The following is a 22,463-nucleotide window of genomic DNA, read 5'->3' on the forward strand; positions in this document are numbered from 1 at the left end:
AAGTAAATATACAAGTACATAGAAGAAAATTATAATTTCCAATTTATCATACAAGAGTTGCAAAATGTCATAACTACAGAGCATATTACGGATGAAAAAACTTAAAACCGACGAATAGAACGCTTTAATGATGATTTTTTTTATTTTAACTAAATTTGGATCTATTACCATTATATGTTTCAATAAAACGATCACAATGTATTAACAGAAAATTTGTACAATCCAAAATATAAAAATAAAGAAGATGGGGAATTTCATATACGGTATTAAAAGCAGCTAGCGAAATTGTTAGAAGTCATAAGAGTTCAATTGTACGATAATCAAAATTATACACCAAGTCACAAAATGCTTGAAAATGTTGATGAATCAATTCCAAAATCTTTAAAGTTTTTACTATCAGAAATAATATTAAAAGACAAGAAAATTAACAGGAAAACAATTCCTAGATATGAAAATAAATGTAAATCTTTAGCACATGCTATAATATCAGTTGTACGACCAAGATCGTTTCTATCACCACTGCATATTACTTTGACTTTGATGTTTCATAGAAAATTTGGATCCAAAAAAACTATAAGTATATGTTATTCCTTAGATTTTTGTGCTTCATACAAAATAGTACGTTATAACAAGCTTCAGCAACTTTTGCAGCTCCACCAGAAATAAAACCTGGCATTTTTGTTCAATTTGTACGTGATAATGCTGACTTTAATATTAACACTATTGATGGAAAAGAAACGTTCCATTATATGAGAAGCATTGAAATAGTTATTCCATGTGATGGTATACAACCTTGTCGCTCCATCAAGCGTTTGAAGACACTTCCACCTGAATCTTAATTTGTAAAAAATGGAAATATCCCTCTGCAAATATATCCAGCTGGTATAGGATTTTCAAACACAATGACTAAGTTATCTGAAGTTGAGCTACACTTTTGACTACAAATGGGAAATTAAATATATTTTGGACGCATTTAAAAATAAAAAGTAATCACAAATTTTCCCTATGCTAAGGCTGTACATGTTTATCTGCAAATTAGTATTAAACATTTGTTCCAAACTTGACAAACTCCTTTCCAATGAATCTTCCAAAAATAAAATTCTATTAGTAAATTATTTCTTATCAACAATTAATGCAATATAAAAATCAATTTAGGTTCTAGGTAAACATTATTCTACAAGTACATAGTATGATGTGGTTGTTAACAGGTAGGTGACAGGGTGGTCTGCTATTGCCCTAATGAGGCTGGAATGTTCCGTGAGTCTGTGGTAGTTCCTTCTACCCACTGTTTTGTCATCCCTGGAGATATCTGCACAAAGGTGGCGTGTACTCTGATAGCCAACTATCTCTCAGCTTACTTTGCTTTTTTCAGCTTCGGCAACCTTCGTTCTGGACAGACAGTCCTAATACATTCTGCTGCTGGTAAGTCAAACAAGTCTGTTTCTCTTTTCTATTTAAGTGCCATAAAAGAATAAGATATTTCTGTTTAAAGGTTTTGCTTTTAAATGCTTATTGTTATTTTTCATCTCATTAGAAGGCATTGTTTTAATTTCTGCACTGTGCCTGTATTATGTTTGATCAAAATTTATGAGATTCGAAGAGTGTAAAAACTGGAATTATTATTATTGCACTTAGAACCAGTCATTATCCTTAATGCCATACACTTTGTCAAGTGTGTTGTCAAGTCTGTTTTTGGAACCAGTATCATTTCAGTTAAATCCGATTCTTAGGGAACAAAAAAGGCACAAGGAGTTTGTTTACAGAGTTGTAACAAAGGGCAGGCTCGAATATCTTAATGAGAGACTGAAAACCCACTTTGAGCTGAGATCCTGTTGTACTTAGCAGGTTGACATACCTTTCATATCACTGTGAGTCTGATAGAAGTATAAGAGTAATAGTTTCTTGTAGTATTATCATTCTATTGGGTACTTTAGGTTTCTTGTAGTATTATCATTCTATTGGGTACTTTAGTATTATCCGGATTCTTAGGGAACAAAAAAGGCACAAGGAGTTTGTTTACAGAGTTGTAACAAAGGGCAGGCTCGAATATCTTAATGAGAGACTGAAAACCCACTTTGAGCTGAGATCCTGTTGTACTTAGCAGGTTGACATACCTTTCATATCACTGTGAGTCTGATAGAAGTATAAGAGTAATAGTTTCTTGTAGTATTATCATTCTATTGGGTACTTTAGGTTTCTTGTAGTATTATCATTCTATTGGGTACTTTAGTATTATCCGGAGGCCACTATTTTTGGAAACGTTTTTCTTACGGGGAACCTAAAAAACTACATTATTAGAAAGAACAAATTTTATTTGGCTTGCTAATGAAAATTATGTCATTATTACGTTCAGTTCTTGTTTTCTTCCTCCCAAAATTAAGCAACTTTGGCGAGAAGGAAGCTACTCTCTCCCTATGTACTAATTGTTATTAAGTGATATAAGCAAATTTAAATTAGTTTAGCACAAAAATGTTACTAGAACTACCAAAGTTAAAGATAACCTTTACAAGCGCTAACATGATCTGAGCTTGAATATGGGTACTATCTCGAGGGATGTTTTTCTTTTTTGCCAGAAGTGCAGTATGCCAACGAAACCTTAAAGCCAGTGATGGCTAGGAACATTTCCATTCTGTACTTTCCTAACCTCAGTTACAGAATACAGAATACAGAAAGCTTTATTCATGATCATCAAGAACAGAATAGTTGTCAATCAATAATAAAAATAATAAGTTATGAAACATAACATTGAAAGGAAAGAACAAAAATTAACAACAAAAACATTACAAGTCAGGAGTTGAGAATGTCATAAAACTCATCGAGACTGTAGATAGAGTTCTTCACCAGCCACTTGTGTAGTCTTCTTTTAAGAGTTCACGTCCCAGATCATCCAACTTTCCGACATCAAATTGTGTTGGATAAATGTTGTTTCCAAAATGTAGAGGCTAGACAGAGTTAACAGTTGCAACCTCTTGAAAGTTGGCTTGCACGACTTTCTAAACTTCAATTTTGCAATGGTGCGGATCACTTGATTCTGCAATTTGAACACTCTTGAAAATTGATTGTTTGCACAGGCACTCCACAATACCAATCCATAAGTGCCATAATATGTTGTCGGAACTTAACTTGGGCAGTATTTGACTAAATACCTCAGAACATAAATGCCTGAGGCTAATTTTTAGCAAACGTAATCGATGTAAACATTTATCAAGGTCAAATCTTGATCAAGGTAAATTCCAAGGAATTTCGAGGAATAGACTTCTTCTAGTATTGTATATCAACATGATGTTAGTGGCCATACTCAAAGTCTACTAAGTTTAAAGCGAAATTCAAAACGTTAGATTTAGATAAATTTGTCTTTAAATTGAGTTGGACACAATTGTTAATGTTCCAAATTGTTCCAAAACTGATTTCAAAGTTGCATTGAAACAAAGAGTCATATCATCAGCATACTGCACAGTTTTCCTGTGTGGCAGTGATGATTTTTTGTCATTTACATATAAAGCAGGAAGAGAATTGGACTGAGAATGGATCCTTGGGGGTCTCCATAATTCATTTTCGTAGAATTGGAAACACGATTGGAGATTTTGAAAACTGGAGTTATTTCACTTAGAATTGAACTGTCATGTGAGATGCACGCCTCGAATGCCATGAGATTCCAGTCTGTCAAGCATTGTAATATGATCAAAATCAAACGCTTTAGATAAATCGAGAAACACACTTAAAGTGCGATTTAGACTTTACAATTCCTCTACAATTATATCAACAAGACCCACAATTATATACGATCGATTTGCCCTTTCTGAAGCCAAATTGGTTATTTGAGAGCTGATTGTGTTTGTTCAAAAATTAAACCTTTCTCGCTAAAAACAACTTATAAAATATTTTGCTTGGAATTGGCAAAATCAAGATACTGTAGTTATTTATGAGGGTAGGATCGTATTTTTTTTTTAAATAGGGGTTACTTTAGAAAATGAATGAATTTTGAAATTTAAAATGACAAATTTATTAATGCAGTCAGTGGCCTCACAATATGCTTTGAGCATTTCTTTATGAGCCACATTCAGATTGAATTAAGATCGTTCGAGTTTTTAGCTGGGAGCTGCTAAATAATTCTGATGAGCTCTTTCTCTTTGAGTGGTGCCAGGCCCATAGAGGAATTTGTCTTCCAATGGAGTTTGCTTGAGGAGCTGATGGGGGAGGGGCCTTGGTAACAAGCCACAGTTTCAAAAAACCTGTTGAACTCGTTAGCCATATCGGTTCCATCATCCACAAACTGATCCCTAATTTTGGTCTGGACCATTTTGGATTTGAATTATTGGTTATGATGCCCTAAACAGTTGAAATATTTTTGGAAGTTGTAATCGCTTTGGAGACATCATATGCTTTGGCTGCTTGAGTCATCTTTCTATAAATTGTTTATATTTCCGGAAAAATGTTTTTAAATTGTCATCTTGAGTTTGTTTATAAATTTCGGAGCAAAATAGAGTTTTTCTCTCAAGATCAGAATTCCTTTAGAAATCCACTTATTGTTTATCGTTTTTAGCAAACTTTGATTGTTCATTTTGGACAACATACATCAACTGTTAAAGGTTTCAAAGTGTTGCTCTACTGGTTGGGATAAATTTAGAAAATCCCACTTTTATTTTGAAAGAGTTTTGTGGAGAGTGAGATTTTCTGGTCTTGTCTCTCTTACAATTTTGGAAATTTTGGGCTCCTGTATGTATTTTGGTCCATTAAAACGTTCGATGTTGAAAACCCCCATCGCGTTTTAGCAGCGCCATGACATATGCGGCTGACTACTTATGGCCTTATAAACAATGTTTGGTGCGCTATCATTTCCCGCCATCTAGCGATATTACCCATCCTTCCCTTGTCATTACAGGTCTGTTTTGTTTATCACAGGAGGTTATTCTTCCGTGCTGATCAGTTCGTTTGTAGTTGTAAAATATTTTGTAAAGTAAATAATGATTTCAAGCGATGGAATGGAAAAGGGGGTGGGATTGGAATGGAAAAGTTGCAATAGTTTTTTTGTTTTTGATTTGTTATGAAATTTAAAAAATGCCTTTATTAAAGAGGTGGAGTTAGGACTGTCAAGCCCTCTCTACCACTCAACCTTATATCAAATATAGTAAATTAACAATACTTGAATACAGACACATGTAAACTTTTAACATACTTAACTTTATAATAAAATGTTAACAAAATTGCTTAATTCACATAAAATAACTCATGAACTTAATAATATAATTATTAATGAAAGATAAAGAAAAGAAGCTAACAATGTAAAAGAGAAAATAAAACAATAACACATTCAACTGTTCCAACCCACAGTCTGACCTCACACACACATCGCAAGCACCATTACCCGTCACTCCCACAGTTACCCCAATGGCATGTTCCTCACCCTCACCCTGAAGCACTCACAACCCTCGATACTTCTAATATCGTCAGGGAGAGCATTGCAAAAGCGACAAACCTGAACAGTAAATGACCTATTAAAAGTTGTTGATGTATGAATGGGAATTGATAGTAAAGTGGCTCCCCTTCTAATAGGTCGTTCTACTACTAATATCAGAGAAAAAATTGAAGTGATAGGACAGATAAATAGGAGTTTTGGTTTTGATAATTGTATGTAGAATGAAAAGAATATAGAATCGGCATAGTTCTTGGAGTTTCATGAGTGATAACTGCTGAAACAATTGTGAAACGTGCTCATGACATCTGAGATTTTAAATAAATCTAATACAGTAATTCTGTGCATGTCAAAGTCTGTCCAATTGCTCAACAGTTAAATCACTGATCACACTTTCACAGTAATAGGTTTTGATATATTCAATTCTGCCTATCCATCCAAAGCGGTTGCCCTATAAAAAATTGTTTTCTGTCGATCGAGAATCAGTCTGTGTTGACTTGGTGTTGTTTGAAGGCTGGAATTCTAGTTCATCGAAGGACTAGACGGTGGCGAAGTACGTTTCACGACGTAAGGTTACTCGTGTGGCCAGCTCGGATGGGGTTGTTCCCTTCACAGGTCCCGCAACTGCAGCAAGTCTGGGTAGCAGCAATGACATCAGGGCTAGTCTTTTCACTATAGCATCGGCCATGACATTTCCCTTTGCCACGGAAGTTTAGGCTGTGAGATGTAAAATAATTTTGGGGAATGTCAAAGATATTGAGATATGTATTCCACACTGTCCTATCAAAGTGTCTCGATGATATTATTTACCAAAGCAAGGTGGTCGTGGACCCACTTAATCCCACTCAACACGCTTATATAGAAAGTAAATCAACTACCACAGCCTAGTTAGTGGAAGCGGTGGAGAACACCTTCAACGAAAAGGAAGTCCTAGTCAGCGTCATTATGGACATTGAAGGAGCTTTCAACCGAGTTGCATATCAATCCATGGAGACTGCTATGGAATGTTTTGGAGTTCCCTCAGATGTAGTCAAATGGACAGTAGCCCTCCTAAAAAGCAGACAAGTAACGGCAAAGTACAGAGACGAATCTGCCGCAATCACGGCCTGGAAAGGCTGCCCCCAGTGGGGAGTTCTGTCTCCTCTCCTGTGGGCGATGGTGGTAGATGATCTTCTTAGTAAAGCAGAGAAGAGGGGAACAAGGCTACTTACTATGTTATGTGTTCGACCTAGTGCTTATGGTCAAAGGAAAAAACAAAGGCACGCTGGAACGCCTAATTCAAGAAGAATTAAACCTCATAAGCAACTGGTGTCATAAGGAATGTCTACGGATCAACCCATCTGAAAAAAATATGTCAACCTTTACCAGGAAAAGAAAGTTCCAGCTTACACAACCTGTCCTGGAAGGAATCAGTATAAACCAAACAAAAGAAGTAAAATACCTGAGTATAATCCTGGATGAGAGGCTCACTTGGAACTCACATATTGAGAACAGAATATCCAAAGCGACAATGGCCCTTGGGGCCTATAAGAGACTATTTGGATGTAAATGGGGATTGAAACTCAAAATGATATATTAGATTTACAAAACTATAATAAAACCAATGGTCACATATGCTGCCATAATGTGGTGGCCGTAAGTAGAACAAACAACAGCTGCTAAAAGGCTGCAGAGTCTTCAAAGGCTAGCTTGCTTAACCCCTTAAGAGTTTTTGTCGCGTGTACGCGTCAAGAACCAAGTGCAGAAAAAGTACCGCTGTCGCGTGTACGCGCGGTTTAAAGTGATTCATGTTTTCTCGTTGTTTGTCGCGCTAGCTCGCCGTAGTTCCTAGAATTGCCGCTAGAGTGAGCGCGATGTTCTATTTTTACATTGGTTCATTCCTTTGACTGTGGCTGTTCCGTTGACTGAACGTCTTCCCTTTGTTATTATGCAACTCATTTATTTGAGGCTTTATGCAATTAGGTGTTTTACTTTACTTGTATTATATTTATTTATTACTTAAATCAAATTGAAACTCTTTCTTTTTTCATAAATGCAATGTAGGTCAATGTAACCACGTGTTGATTGGCTATTCCGTCCTCCGCACATCCCTGCTCAGTCGTCCACGTTGCTTTGTTGCCCAGTCGCATCGCGGTTATTGACCTTGTTGTTTCCTTTTTGTTTTGTGTACTGACAGTGACATGGCCTACATGTGTGAAGAAGAGGACATTGAAGAACTTTTGTTTGCGTCATCTGAGAGTGACAACGATGATAAATTTTAAGACTTACTTGCCAAGGCAGTTGATAACGAGGAGCCTCAGCTTCATCCACCTGACCCCCAGACTATTCAAACGGAATGTTTGGAAGATTTGGATGAATTGAAATGGGATAACTACGGGAAAACTAATACCCGAATTTCCCCATTTTCATTTAGTGGTTCCCCCGGAGTAAATGTTCATATAAATAAATTACAAGGACGACCCTTATGAGCTTTTCAAATTGTTTGTAACTGATGAACTACTCGATCTAATTGCAAATCAAACAAACATTTACGCTGAATAATTTTTAGCTTATCGACCACTTCTCTAGATTCCATGCGTGGAAACCCACGGACAGGGATGAAATCTTTTTGCTCTTAACATTTTACATTTTGCTAGGACTTATCTGGAAACCAGTGTTTGACCGCTACTTCACAACTAAACCTTTGTTTTCTACGCCTGGATTTGCTAGTCTTTTACCTCTCATTAGAATAAAGCTTCTAAACAGATTTTTACATTTTAGTAACAATACTTCCGATGGCTGCCCCAAAAGATTGCAAAAATTGTGGCCTGTGTATGAATACATTTCAAAAAAGCTTTCTTCCGTTTACACTCCACACCGCGACATTTCTATCGATGAAAGTCTACTGTTATGGAAAGGCAGACTTAGCTTCATGCAATATATAAGAATAAAACGAGCATGTTTTGGCATAAAAACATTTGTTCTTTCTGAAGCGAAATCAGGATATCTATGGAAATTGATTACTTACGTCGGTGCAGAAACATTCTTTTTGAGAAGAAATGATTATGGTCAGGGTGTAAATGTCATACTTACAGTAATGGATGACTTGCTTGATAAGGGATATTGTGTATATATACAGACAATTTTTATTGTAGCCCTGAAATTGCTATAGCTCTACATACAAGAAAAACGGACTTAGTTGGGACTGTAAAAACAAACAGAAAAGGGTTACCAAAAGATGTAACTAAAACCAAACTATCTGCGGGTGAAACTGTTGCGGCTATCGAGAATAAAGGACAGGTTTTGTACATAAAATGGCAGGACAAAAGAGAGGTTAGCCTGTTGTCTATGTGGCATGAAATTTCATACACAGAAGTGAGAAGGAAAGGAAAACCGGCAATAGTACCCTCTATCGTTAACAACTACAACAAACTTATGGGTGGAGTAGATCGTGTTGTCCAGATGCACCGTTCCACTTGAAAGGAAAAGGCAGAAAGTCTGGTATAAGAAGGAATTCCGCCATCTATTGAATATGGGCATATTCAATGCACACGTTCTTTATCAAAAGCTTGGTGGAAAAATGACTTCCCTTCAGTTTAGAGAAAAACTTGTCTAACAAATTGTGTACCATCACCTAGATGATCAGCGGAAAGTGAAAAGGGCAGGCCATCAAATGAAGCTGACCCTCTTCGGTTGATTGAACGCCACTTCCCTGATTTGGTACCATCAACTGAGAAAAGGCAAAATGCTATGAAAAGATGTGCTGTGTGGACAAAACGACAAGTTCGCAAGGAATCCCTCTACCAGTGTACCGCTTGCGGGGGAGTCGGGTTGTGCGTGGTGCAGTGCTTCCGGGCTTACCACACTCAGAAGAACTTTTAATTGGAGTGAGTCCATGTATATAGTGTATAAAGTGTAAATAGACATTGCAAATGTATTATTAGTTTCCAAAAGCGTTACTACAAAATCACTCAGCCGTAGGAATTTCCTGAGGCTGAAATGCTAACCAATGTGTCAGGTGCAATGGTTAAGAAATACTCCTTTGAAAACCCATATGCGGTCTCTATCGATGGAAGGGAGAAATAGATTAAAAAGGAGGCCTACCCTACAAAAGGAGTCCTGAAGTTTTATACAGATGGTTCACGCCTTGACGCTAGGGCAGGATACGGAATATACGGACCAGGAGTTAACATGGCAGTGCCCCTGGGAAAACATGCCACGGTCTTTCAAGCGGAGGTCATGGCAATAGACTCATGTTCCAGAAGACTCATGCAAATGAAGACAAAAAGATTAAAATACTTAATACTTTCTGATAGTCAGGCTGCACTAAAGGCACTTGATACCTGTTCGTTTGACTCAAAAGCAGTCTGGGAATGTAAGAATGCTCTAGCTAAGCTGGCAACGAATAACAGAATAACACTTGGTTGGGTGCTGGGTGCTTTGTCATTCATGGAAATGAAAAAGCAGACATCCTCGCCAAAAAGGGAGTGGAGTCCATAATGGTGGGTCCTGAGCCAGGTTGCAGGATAGCCTTCTCCAATAGCAAAGCTCTGGTCAAAGACTGGGAAAAGAGGACAAGAAACATTAATTGGAGTAGAGCCTCAGGATTAAGACTATCCAACATATTTATCTCTCCTTAGGTTAAAGGGTGGGCAGCTCTCTTGGATCAGAATAAGGAGGATATAAGACTAATTTTATGATGTTGATAGGACATGGCCCCCTAAGGAAATATCTTATGAGGGTGGGCCTTAGCCAGACTGACGAATGTAGACTCTGTGGAGACAAGGAGGAATCAGATGAGCATAGATTGTCCTGTATTAGATTGTCCTGCCATCATAGAAACTCGGAAAAGATTCCTGGGAGCATATCTCCTCAGTCCCAAGGGCATCAGAGAACAGGAGCCCTCAAATCTGATCAGTTTTTGCAAAAGCTTCAGACTTTTAGGACACAAAATTAAAGTAAGGGAGGCGCAAAGGTCCTTTTAGGACTAAGCTGTGGGGACAAATTGTCCTTTTCCCTCAGGCCAAAAATTAAAGGTAAATCATGCCTATATGGTAGAAGAGATAGTATTCTAATCACACCCTCCCAAGTGCTCATAGAGAATGTCCTGGTACCTGTTGGCCACATCATTTGTTCCTGCTAGAATCACAAAGCAGTGCTCCGGTGACATTGTTAAAGTAGAGCGAATGTCCAGCAGTCCAGCTCAGGTTTACATATGCCAGTCACATTGGTGAAGTGTCTCGTCCTCTACTTTGTCAGTGCAGTAAGATTTCGGGTGTGACTGTTATATTCTTGAATGAAATGTTGTTTTTTTTGTGTCTAGTGATAAACTTTTAGATTTTCTTTCTTTATTGCTTCTGTGATGTATTTCAATGGGCTTTTGTTCTTTATTATTTCTTGTAACATTTTCAAACTGAACCTCAGGATCTTCGCTTATACCGCACTTTAACACTTCAGAACTAAATATTGTTAAGAGGATGGTGTGGTGGTCAGACTTTAAAAGGAGGAAGTTTGATTTGTTTTCCCATTTCTTAAATTTTTTGTTCCAAACCTTTTATTTGAGTGACCATGTGTGCTTTTTCCTCTTTTAGAACAATAAAATTTTTGAACATGATGTTTGGACTTTTTTCCTCTTCTAGATCTTGCTGTAGCGTGTTAATGATATTTGATTATTGATATTTGAAGTCTTGATTAATTCTTCTTGCTTTCTTTCCATCTTCACAATAAATTGTTCCCTCTTGGTTGACTGGACAAAATTAAATTTTTGACAAGAAGGTCCAGTCACTTCTTGTCATAACTCCCCACGATTAAGCTACAAAAGGTGTTTAAAGTCAGAACTTTAGTTAGATCTAGGAAATTTTCTGTGTTTATTTGTGTTCAAAGGCAAAATTTTAACGATCTACAAGTTGTTACTCAAATCTAATGCAATATCTATATTGGGAATTAAGTTAACTTAAAAAAAGTTGTTTGGTATTTCCTTGTATCTCTATTTCTCATACCCAAAATACACCTAAAATTCAAAAATAGTAAATTCTAGTCAAATGCATAGCTTAAACTATTATTTTACTTTGTGATATTACTAAATTTTGTCCACTTAGATTCGGTCTTGAGAACAAGTTCATTTGACTATGAAATCCATTGATTATTCTTATATATCACACATCATTTGGCTAAGCGCTAGCGAACCATTACCACCTCGCACTATTCTCGAGAACGGATACAGTTGTAAACATGAAATTTGGAAACCTCATCTCCGAATTTAACCAATCACCAAATCTCTCTATTCCCAGAATTTGTTAACACCCCACTTAGAGGCCTGCGGGGCATAGCCCCCACGGAGCCGAAGGCGACTTATAACTTACATGGTTTCATTTTTTTAGACGTGCAAACTGACTATTATGGCTTAAAGTACTAATAAAAGTTGTTGCATTTCATCAAATTTCCTAGATTTAAGAATAGTATTTTGGGGCCTTGAAATCAATTTGAAATATATTGACAGATTTGAAAGATTTTGAAATATATATATTTGCAAAACATGGTGTTACGACATACTGTTTGAAAGCTTATCTTGTGCTTCCAATATAAAAAATTCAGACTATCAAATAAGTACCGTATTAAAAAAGAAAAACTCAAAATTTCCAAGAAATCCCTGCCATTTGGACAAGATTTAAGATATTTTAAGAATTTTGTACTAAATTGTTCAATATTGAAAGCACTTTTAAATTATGTACCGCATTACCTATCTTGCTAATTTGTAATTTTTGAGATTCAAATTTCTGGGTAAACTATGTATTTTAAATGTAACAAAAACAATTTTGTGACATTCGCAGTATGAGATTTATTATGGTTATAGTTTATTGCAATGCTCTATATCAAACTGGTCAACCACAGGAGATTGAGGCTGGGTGGTCTGAAATACAATATACGAGGTCCAATCAAAAAGTATCCTACCTTTTGGTGCAACGTAAAACTGAAGTTACCTGAAAAAAGCTGGCGTTAATTTTTTTCAAAATAAGCACCCTGAGAAGCAACACAATGATTCCAGCGACGTTTCCACTTCTGGAAGCAGTCTTGAAAATCACTTTTCGGCATCACCATGAGATCAGCCGTCGTTTTTTTCATAATTGCTTCTCGACTTTCAAATCTGGTGCCTTTCAATGGGTTTTTGAGGTGGGGGAAGAGCCAAAAATCGCATGGAGCCATATCTGGAGAGTACGGAGGCTAAGGAACTTGCGGAGTGCCGTGTTTCGCCTAAAAAGTTTGAATGAGCTGGGAAGAATGAGTTGGGAAGAATGAGCTGGCGCATTGTCGTGGTGTAGCCGCCAATTTTGAGTCGCCCACAAGTCAGGTCTTTTGCGGCGAATCGCATCTCGGAGACGACGTTGGACACTTAAATAGTACTGTGCATTCACAGTTTGACCCTCAGGGGCATATTCATGGTGCACAACTCCTTGGTGGTCGAAAAAAACAGTAAGCATCACTTTGATATTGCTTCGAACTTGCCTTGCTTTTTTTGGCCGAGGATCCTGGGGAGAATGCCATTGTGATGACTGAAATTTGGTCTCAGGGTCATATCCATAGACCCAACTTTCGTCTCCAGTTATTATCGATGTCAAAAAGTCCGCATCATCCACACAACATTGCAGCATGTCCTCGGCAACATCCAATCGCCGTTGCTTCTGCTCGTCTGTCAGCAATTTTTGCACAAATTTTGCGGCTACCCGGCGCAATCCCAAGTCATCCGTTAAAATTGCTTCAGCTGATCCGAAACTGACATCTAACTCAGTACTTACTTCCTCCACAGTCATTCGACGATTTTCACAGATCAAAACTTTTGCTTTCTCGATGATTTCCGGAGTTCGACTTGTTTTTGGTCGGCCCAAACGCGCGTCACTTTCTGCCGAGGTTCGACCACTTTTGAAACGGTTATACCACTCTTTAATCTGCGTAACACTCATTGCCTCATTTTCAAATGCTAGCTGAATTTTCCGAATGGTCTCACTTTGTTTTTCTCCGAGTTTCACGCAAAATTTAATGCAATAACGTTGTTCCACTTTTTCCGTCTTCTTCACAGTTAGAGAAAACCGATACGCGCACTTGACTTATCAGTACATACTGACCCGTCTCCGGCGAAACAGTCGGTGGATCAAGATAAGACTTTGTACATTTCCTTATCATAGTAGGAACTATTGTCGCAACAAATCTTATCTCATTATTGGCAGCAGAAGCCGCGATACACGACGAGGTCGGATACTTTTTGATTGGACCTCGTATATATATGCTATACTCATACTGTATTATGTATGTATGTGTATATGTATATGTGTATATTAAATTTATATAAATGGCAATAGCCGAATTTAATTTCAATAAACATTGAATCACAAAAAGTACTTGCTCCGCCGGGACTCGAACCTGGATCTCTCGCTTGGTGGGTGAATGTGCTACCACTACATCACAGAGCCCTTACTTTTTATGATTTGATTATTTTGTATTTGGCCGTATCTGTCCCATATACGTGATATATATATATATATATATACTTTAACTTTAGCATAAGTTCAGTCGTCTTTGGAACAAAGTATCGGTTTTGTTTGAGAGCTCCTAAGACATTGGCAAACAGGATTTGGAATATAATCACTGATAGGAATATCAATTGTTAAAATTTGTGTTTGAAATGTACAGTTCAGTTCAAAGTGAGAACAATGATGAGCATTGGTGGAGATAAACCACTACAGATAATGAAAATGCAGCTGTGGTGATACAGACATTTAAACATTACAAAGAAATCTATCAGAGATTTTGTTAAACAGGTTTTTATAAAGAGAGTGTACATAGAATTTAAAGCTGATAAGTGTAAACCTGCATACATTATATGAAGATGGTCAAAATAAGGTACCGTGTAAATGGTTTGGGACAAGTGTGTAAAAGTAAAATATCATCTAATGTATTTTTTAGTAAAACTAAAAGTCATTTAAACAGTTTGATAAATTTGACCCATTATAGCTTTTTTACAATTATACTCATAATATTAATTTTATAAATTATTTCTGATGGTCATTTCTTACATTAATAATCTTAAATTTCAATACATCACAAGTATGTATATGTGAATATTTTCTTTCATAGAATATAATAAATATACATAATTTTTTAAATTGTTCCAGTTTACTGTATTAAAAGAATTGTTTACTGTGCAATTCAATAATGGTTTTATATACAATAAACAGCTTATTGCTACTATCTCATGGCATGCTCAATTTATGTTCTCATTAAAATATAATGTAAGACAAGTACTCTAAAGCTTTTATAATACTGTACATAATACCCATATTTTTATAGTTTTACTCTTTGTTCAGAAATAGTGACTGAAGATGGTCAAAAGTTTTAAAAATGTAATTGTCTTGGCTAAGTTTAGAATGATTTGAATTTAAAAACATGTTGAATTTTCATGAAAAGATGATATTTCTGATACCGCTTTGAGCTAAGATTATGAATGTTAATGTTGGCCACCAGGAGGTGTGGGGTGGGCGGCAACACAACTAGCGGCCTCTGTGGTGGGCAATGTTCGAGTGTTGGGGACCGCTTCAGAGAACAAGCACCATGATATTGTCACCAACGGGGTCACAGAAGCTTTCACCTATGAGAACTATTCCACACACATCTTGGATGCTGAGGTGGACATTGTCATTGACAACATCGGTGGAGAAAACGTTAAGAAGAGTGTGGATTTACTGAAACCATTCGGGCGAGTTATATTAACAGGTATGTTTTTTTACAAATTTATAATTAATGTTTCAAATCTCAAGAAGGATTTATTCCTGAATGGTCTCTATGGTAGGGTAGGCACACATCATTATGCACAAATTTTGTGCATCTACCTACTCTATTGGTAGATCGAGTTCACTGTGATCAATGATGGTTGGTGTTAAAAGCAACTTTACACTAGATGGAAACACAATCCATATGACCTAATTATACACAGAAATGGTGGTGTGGTATAGCCTTTTTTCATGGTTGTAAATAATTGTATATCTCATGGATAGTCCATATCCGTCCCCATATAGTCCTTTGCAGTCTACCCATTTTTCTTTGTCTCCTCATCCTAAATATTCTCATAAGCCACAACAGAAGACCATTTAATTTAAATGTGCAGGATCAAACTTATTGATGTTCTAAATTAAAAAGTATTTATAATAGGAATGGCAGGTACGCATTGGAGTTAAGCAATTTGTTTCTTGTAATTTTAAACTTTTTATATGTATAAAAAATATTTTTCAAATATTGTTTAATTTAGATTGAACTAGGTTTATTGTTTTTGTCAAATATCTGGTCTTAACTTCTTGACTGTAATTATCTTATATCCAGTAACAATAATAAACAATAACGTTTCACTTGTATGTAAAATCGCTTTCATAAATTAAATCTAGGGGTGAATTAAATCTGAAACCAGCTCCCATGATTTTGGTTAGAAGTAAAAAAATAAATTGTTGGGGAGCAGCACTAAATCAGCGGTTCCCAACTAGTGGGCCACAAGTAACGCAAGACAGGGCCGTGACGTCAAAGGTTGAAAAGAGGACAAAGCATGTCGATGTTGAGGTCAGAGTTTAGTCATTTTGGGTTTAAAAGCAATATTGAGGAAAAATGTTTTGTTTTGCAAGCTTTTACCCATATAAAAGCAATATTGAGGAAAATTGTTGTTTTGCAAACTTTTGCCCATATAAAAGCAATATTGAGGAAAAATGTTGTTTTGCAAGCTTTTGCCCATAACGACTAGTTATGAGATTTACAAATTTATAACCGAAAATGAAGTAAACTGGACCAGCTGTGTATGTATGGTGCTTGCACTATGTCTGGAATTAACGCTGGTTTAGTCCCAAAAGTGAAGTCGAGTTGCACCTTTGTTTCAATGGACTCATTAGCATACATCGAGAAGCTCTTGCAAGGTTTGAATCAGTCTGTGACAAATATTCTTCATGTTGCAGTGAAAAAGTTGTCAAGACAAGTCCTAAGTTGTGAGATGAACTCCGGGTTTTCTCTATGAATGATGTGATGAAAACTTGCACTTAGTGTGTGTAACCAATGAAAACTGGTTGAAAAATTGGCAGAAAGATATAGTGCTCTGAATGTTATGAACTTAATCCTGCAGAGAAAAAACGTCCAGTAAAAGATCCAGAAGCAATAATAATGAAACTAAAGATAGGCCCAAAAGGTGGAACAAAACCGTTTTGACACATTTTAACTTGTTCATGTCTTTCTAGAAATCAAGTCAAAATTAATGAGGCATTAGTTAGTCCCCATTACAAAAAATCACCTTCATTCTTTGGCATCACATCTGAGGTAATTACAATCACACATTTGTTAAAATGCTATAATTAATCTTTTTACAGCTAAAATTATAATATGAAATTAAAATTGAAAACCAAATGTATTTACCACTAGTGTAACAGTTGTATATATTGTCACTATTCATGTGAATGAGTACTCTTGACCAGTCAGTATTCATTTTTATATATGTTTTATGTGCTACTTTCCAAAAATTGGAGATAAAATCCAGTAGATCAGAAACCCTTTTGATGAAAAGTGTATATTGTCACCGAATGAAGAAAATTCACTGATTGAACTTTCATGTGACCAGACTCTTAAATCATTATTTAAAAAGTCATTAATACCATTCTGGATAACTGTTTGACAATTATATTCAGCTGCTGCCAAAATTGCATTGAGACATTATTTGATGGAGTTTTCTATCACTTAACTTGTGTGGTCATACTTTTTCAACTTTCGTATTTTTGGGGGGAAAAGTACAGGAAAAGACTTGAATGTCAAAAGTACTTAAGACAAAAACTGTCTAGTTTCAATCCATTTTTTTGTCTTGTATAAAACAAACAATGTCAAAAATAGGATTGTTTGTTTATACTGTGTATTATTTTTCATTGTGTAGATAATTTCATAATGCGTATTTTTATTATATAAATTTGAATAAAGATATTTAGATTCGTTATAAGTATATTTTTAATTATTTTTCCTGAAACTTTTACTGTCTTACTGCATAATACATCAACTTGGTTTATATTTTTAAACACCGTGCGTACATGAACGCACAAACTTAACATTTTTATGTATGTTCGTGTGCACACACATGAATATGTGTTTTTGTTAGTAAGTACTTGTGATATAAGTGGTTTACACAACTAAAAAGGTTGAGTAATGCTGAACTAGAGGATAGCTTTGGGTTCTAATTTTCATTATTGAGGCTGCTAAATAGCAAATGATCTAAAGAAAGAGTTCTTTACAATACAGGTGTAACAGTGAGAGATCGCCATTTGGTACTGGGTTAATACATTTATAGCAATCAATTGGTAAAGGTATGTTATTTGAATATTGACATCTGGGAAAAGTGAATTTGTTACAGGAGTTAACTGTGTGGTACAAGAGGATGAATCCAAAGTGGCGAAAGCTTTTGAATCAATAGCGTCTAGTGTGGTGCCAATGCAAGAGTTGGTGATGGGCAACAAGTCTGTGTGTGGTCTGCATTTGGGCACTTTGTTGCGAGACAACCCTAAGACCTTCCACACTGCAGTCGAACAAATCTTCTCTCTGTGTCAGCAAGGATTGATAGAACCACGGATACACGCAGTCTTCCCCCTTTCCAAGGTCAGAGGAGCCAATAATATTGTCATGTTTGATTGATATTAACAGACAATGAATGTTCCAAGATATCAGGGTCATCTATCTCCACAAAATGTACAGGTTAATTTATGATGTGTTTAACCCTTCATACACTACTAATGAATTCCAAAATCTTCCTTGTACACCAAGACATTTATAAAATATATTTTTCTTTAAGTTCAAAGCTAATTTTCATTATAAACATGCTATAAGAGATAAACACAAACAACATAAAACAGGACATTTGAGTTAAAATTAGCACATTTATTAATACAAATTGAAAAATTATATCAGCTACTAATTATTAGAGCATTTTCTTATCTAAGGTCTATCATCTTATCTTATCTGTGCAGATGTCATATATTTGGTTATTACTGTAGGATACTAGAGCTAGACAAAGAGCACCCTCCTCCTCCTGCCTTGGAATGTAGGTTGTCTAAAAATACTACCTAGTCAACTGCGATAAGCTTGGAGTGTGGGCCTGGCCCTAAAAAACTCCAAAAGAAAATGCATGATTTCGGATATAAGCATATAATCGTGTATGGCGTTTCAGTCAGTCTATCATAGGAATATATCCGTCTACGGAGTGGGAATGGTTAAATTTTCATTCCATTTACTAGTGAAAATTTCTAAAAATCTAAGCTGTCTAAAAACTTTTTTGAAAGAGAAATTAATAAAAAAACATAGATAAGTCTATACAATCCAACAATTAGCACCTTAATCATTGAGATTGCTAAATCCTCCTATTTTTTATAAGTATTTACATTTTTCTATTGCCTGTACAGCCCTCTTTTCATGTCTATTGTTGCCTTTTCAGATTTATAAACTCTTGTCATCTTGAAATTTGAGGCCTATACAGATGTTTTCCAACCCTTTCCAATCAATTTATTTGTATGTAGATTACTAGAGTACTCAGACTAAAATTAGCCAAGAAATAAGAAAAATGGAATGCATTACTTACATTGTATGTTTTTATTCTGATTGTTACATTTAGTATATACAAGGTGTGTCCAATAAGTATCCGGCCTTGACGTCTGGCATGACTGACGTTACTCTGCAACAACGGCAATGTGGTCCCCTTCAAAGTACTCCCCTCCACAAGCCACTACCTTATTCCAACACTCCTCCCACTTCCGGAAACACTCCTTAAATTCATTTTGTGGAATGGCTAACCGGTCCTTCGTCGCATCTTGTTTTATTCGTTCAACATCGTCAAATCTTTTTCCTTTCAAAGGAATTTTTAATTTCGGAAATAGCCAGAAGTCACAAGGAGCTATGTCAGGACTGTAGGGAGGCTGTCGTAGTTGGTTGATGTCGTGTTTGACCAAAAAACGCTAAATAAGATTTGAGGAATGAGCTGGCGCGTTGTCGTGGTGCAGGATACAGTCACGGCTTGTCCACAGTTCAGGTCTTTTCCTTCACACTGCATCTCATAGCCGCCTTAGGACCTCAAGATAATACTCCTTATTCACTGTCTGGCCTCTTGGAGCATATTCGTGATGAACAATGCCGTCCTGGTCAAAAAACAGTCATTGTCTTGACATTGCTTCGACTTTGTCTTGCTTTTTTCGGCTGTTGCTCTTCGCGAGTTTTCCACTGTGAAGATTGAGCCTTTGTTTCAGGGTCGTAGCCATAAACCCATGACTCATCACCAGTAATAACTTTTTTAAATAGCCCTGGGTCACTTTTTACCAAATCCAGGTTGTCCTGTGGGATTTCAAGTTGACAGTTCTTTTGGTCTTCTGTTAGCAGCCGAGGAACAAATTTTGCCAAAACACGGTTCATTTTTAAATCTTTGTGTAAAATGTTACAAACTGATGATTTTGTTATTCCTAAATCTTCTTCCAGCTCTCGGACAGTCAATCGACGGTTTTCATTAATTGCTGCACGAACACGTTCAACATTTTCAGCGTTTCTGGCCATTGAAGGCCTGCCAGATCGGTCATCACTCTCCACTGATATGCGGCCATTTTTAAACCACTCTTTTATTTGTGTATCACCCATAGACACGTCACCATAAACTTTCCGTATCATAGTAATCGTCTCTGATGCTGAATGGCCAAGTTTTTGCCAAAATTTAATGCAAATGCGCTGCTCAACACGTTCAGTAATATTGAAATGTGACACATACACACGGCAGTACTGTACGGAACAGAGCGCTGTTTCTCACTGAGTGACCGGATCGTATTCAATGCCTAATATGGGAAGGAGTAGACTCGCCCCTCCCCTCCAATAACCGGTTCGAGCCGGTCGGTTACGCCGTGGCCGCCTACTGGTCGGCGGTCGGATACTTTTTGGACAGACCTCGTACACTTTATAAGTCAAAACATTATTTTTTGTATGTATGGTATTTTTAATAAAATTTTGGGATTTTTACCTGTTTTGTTTTACAAGCTTCACAAAAATAAGAGGACCCTTTCCTTCCACCCCTTGCTAATCTATCACTACATAAACTTCTGTTGAAATTTTCAATTTCGCATCATACAATGTGTGGCTAGAAAATAACCAGATTAGTATTAGCGAGTGACAGAATGAACCCAATAAGGCTAAACACCGTAGCGCAGCTATAAACAGATAAACCTTTTGTCTCTGCATCGGAAAAATGTTTAGTATCCAGAAAGAATAACAATTTAACATCAAATTTCTTTTCAAACTTGGAAAATCTGTGAACAGAAGTGACGACACATGCATTGGTAGACCAAAAACTGATATTATACGTCATAGCCCCTAACTGATACGGGAGCGTGTGCACAGAAAACAGAATGATTTTTAAAAAAACAAGTCATGGATCCTCCACCAGGACAATGCTCCAGCTCAGAAAGCTTTGTCAGTGAAGACATATTTGGCCAAACATAACATCCCAATCTTGGGTCATCCACCCTACTCACCCAACTTAGCCCTCTGTGACTGTTCTCTAAAGTAAAGTCAGTTTTGAAAGGAACGATATATGAGACTTTGAAGCCATAAAAGAAAAAGTGACGGAAGTCATGAATAGGATTACAGAATATTATCGGGCGGAATAAGTACAGGAGCCAGATGAAACATGAGGAGGGGTGGAATCCTATGACTAGCCATACAATATTCAGCCTTATTGTGTTTGTTCTGTGGCTCCACCAACACTAATCCGGTTATTTTCTAGCCACACATAAAATGAGGATTAGCTGAAACCGTATTTGCGTACGTAAAGAAACATTGTAAGCCAACATTGGGTTAAAGTCATGCAATCAATCTATCCGGGATATTTATCAACTATTTAGGCACTTGTTAATAATAATACAGATGGTAAAACTCAATTAATTTTAGAAATTCTTATTGATTCATTTTGATTTGACATTTTTTCTTAACATATCTTTTGATCAGGGTTGGGTCAATAAGTTGGCCCAATTACCAACCTGTTGTTCTCGTAAGTTATTTGGAAAGAATAAAGCCAATACAATGTAGAAATCTAATACAATCTATAATGCTGTCTGTATAACAACACCTGTAGGACAAACTCTTGCAGTGTATGTTCTTGCTTGCATGTCACTGTCATGCTAAAATCTAAATAAATATAAAATATATGGTTCTCAAGAGTGAAAAATAAAAAAACAAAATTGTAATGTTTTAGATTTTTTATGACTGGGTTCTCTTGAGTAAAGTTTACTATGTTCTGTAAGATATTTGTCTAGTTTATTATAATAAATTGATAAAATTGTTTTCTTTTCAGGCATCAGAAGCAATCAAACTACTAGCTGAGAGAAAAAACATTGGGAAGGTTCTTCTTAAAGTGGAATGAATATAACAGTCTATCTGACGTTGGTGTCAAGTTCCTCTAGAGTGATGTTATAAGCTGCCGTCCTTGTTACAGTCTTGAAATGTTTTAAACAACAAAATTGTTTATATATTTGTAATCATTGAATTAAATTATTGTTAACCTTTTACTATTTTTTGTAACAGAAATATATTTATTTGCTGATTTCTTGTTGCTATTTTCTTACGCAATGCTGAAACTTTACCAGATTTCAGTTGTAAAAGTGAGAGTAATTTAGTAAAATAAATAAGCAAGCAGAAGTAATAATGGTGGATTTAGGAAAGAATAGATACAATTATCTCAATGTTTTGCTATTAAAGTTTTATTCAATTAGATGTCGAGCTGCATATGACATTTTGTTTATGATTTGACATTTTAAGACAATCAAGTAGATTTTAGAGTATGTTGTACATAAAAGAATATTTTTTTTATTTACAGAATTATGTATCAGTTTGAACTGTGTAGTACCATAAACAGTTTGATTAATATTACAATAAAAGTGATCTTATCCAACAGTAGTCATGGAGTTTCTGCTGAACCTTTCTTCTCTGCCTTGGAAGTAGAAGGAAGCATGATTTAGGTTACTGAAACCTTAACAACGTACTCAAA

The 22,463-nt window shown here is 36.1% G+C and overlaps 1 protein-coding gene across 3 annotated transcripts in view; it reads left to right on the top strand.

Moving 5' to 3' along the window:
- Positions 1 to 22,022, top strand: part of LOC124365434 (synaptic vesicle membrane protein VAT-1 homolog) — a 34,655-nt gene extending 12,633 nt beyond the window's left edge. For all 3 annotated transcript variants that reach the window (XM_046821427.1, XM_046821422.1, XM_046821415.1), the window contains exons 4-7: positions 1,209 to 1,422; positions 14,909 to 15,157; positions 17,808 to 18,049; positions 21,771 to 22,022. In XM_046821427.1, the coding sequence (XP_046677383.1) occupies positions 1,209 to 1,422; positions 14,909 to 15,157; positions 17,808 to 18,049; positions 21,771 to 21,839 (774 nt within the window). In that variant the 3' untranslated portion in view covers positions 21,840 to 22,022. The remainder of the gene's footprint in view (positions 1 to 1,208; positions 1,423 to 14,908; positions 15,158 to 17,807; positions 18,050 to 21,770) is intronic.
- Positions 22,023 to 22,463: the final 441 nt, after the last annotated feature.

The sequence above is a fragment of the Homalodisca vitripennis genome, chromosome 1, assembly GCF_021130785.1.
Source record: "Homalodisca vitripennis isolate AUS2020 chromosome 1, UT_GWSS_2.1, whole genome shotgun sequence".
Lineage (NCBI taxonomy): Eukaryota > Metazoa > Arthropoda > Insecta > Hemiptera > Cicadellidae > Homalodisca > Homalodisca vitripennis.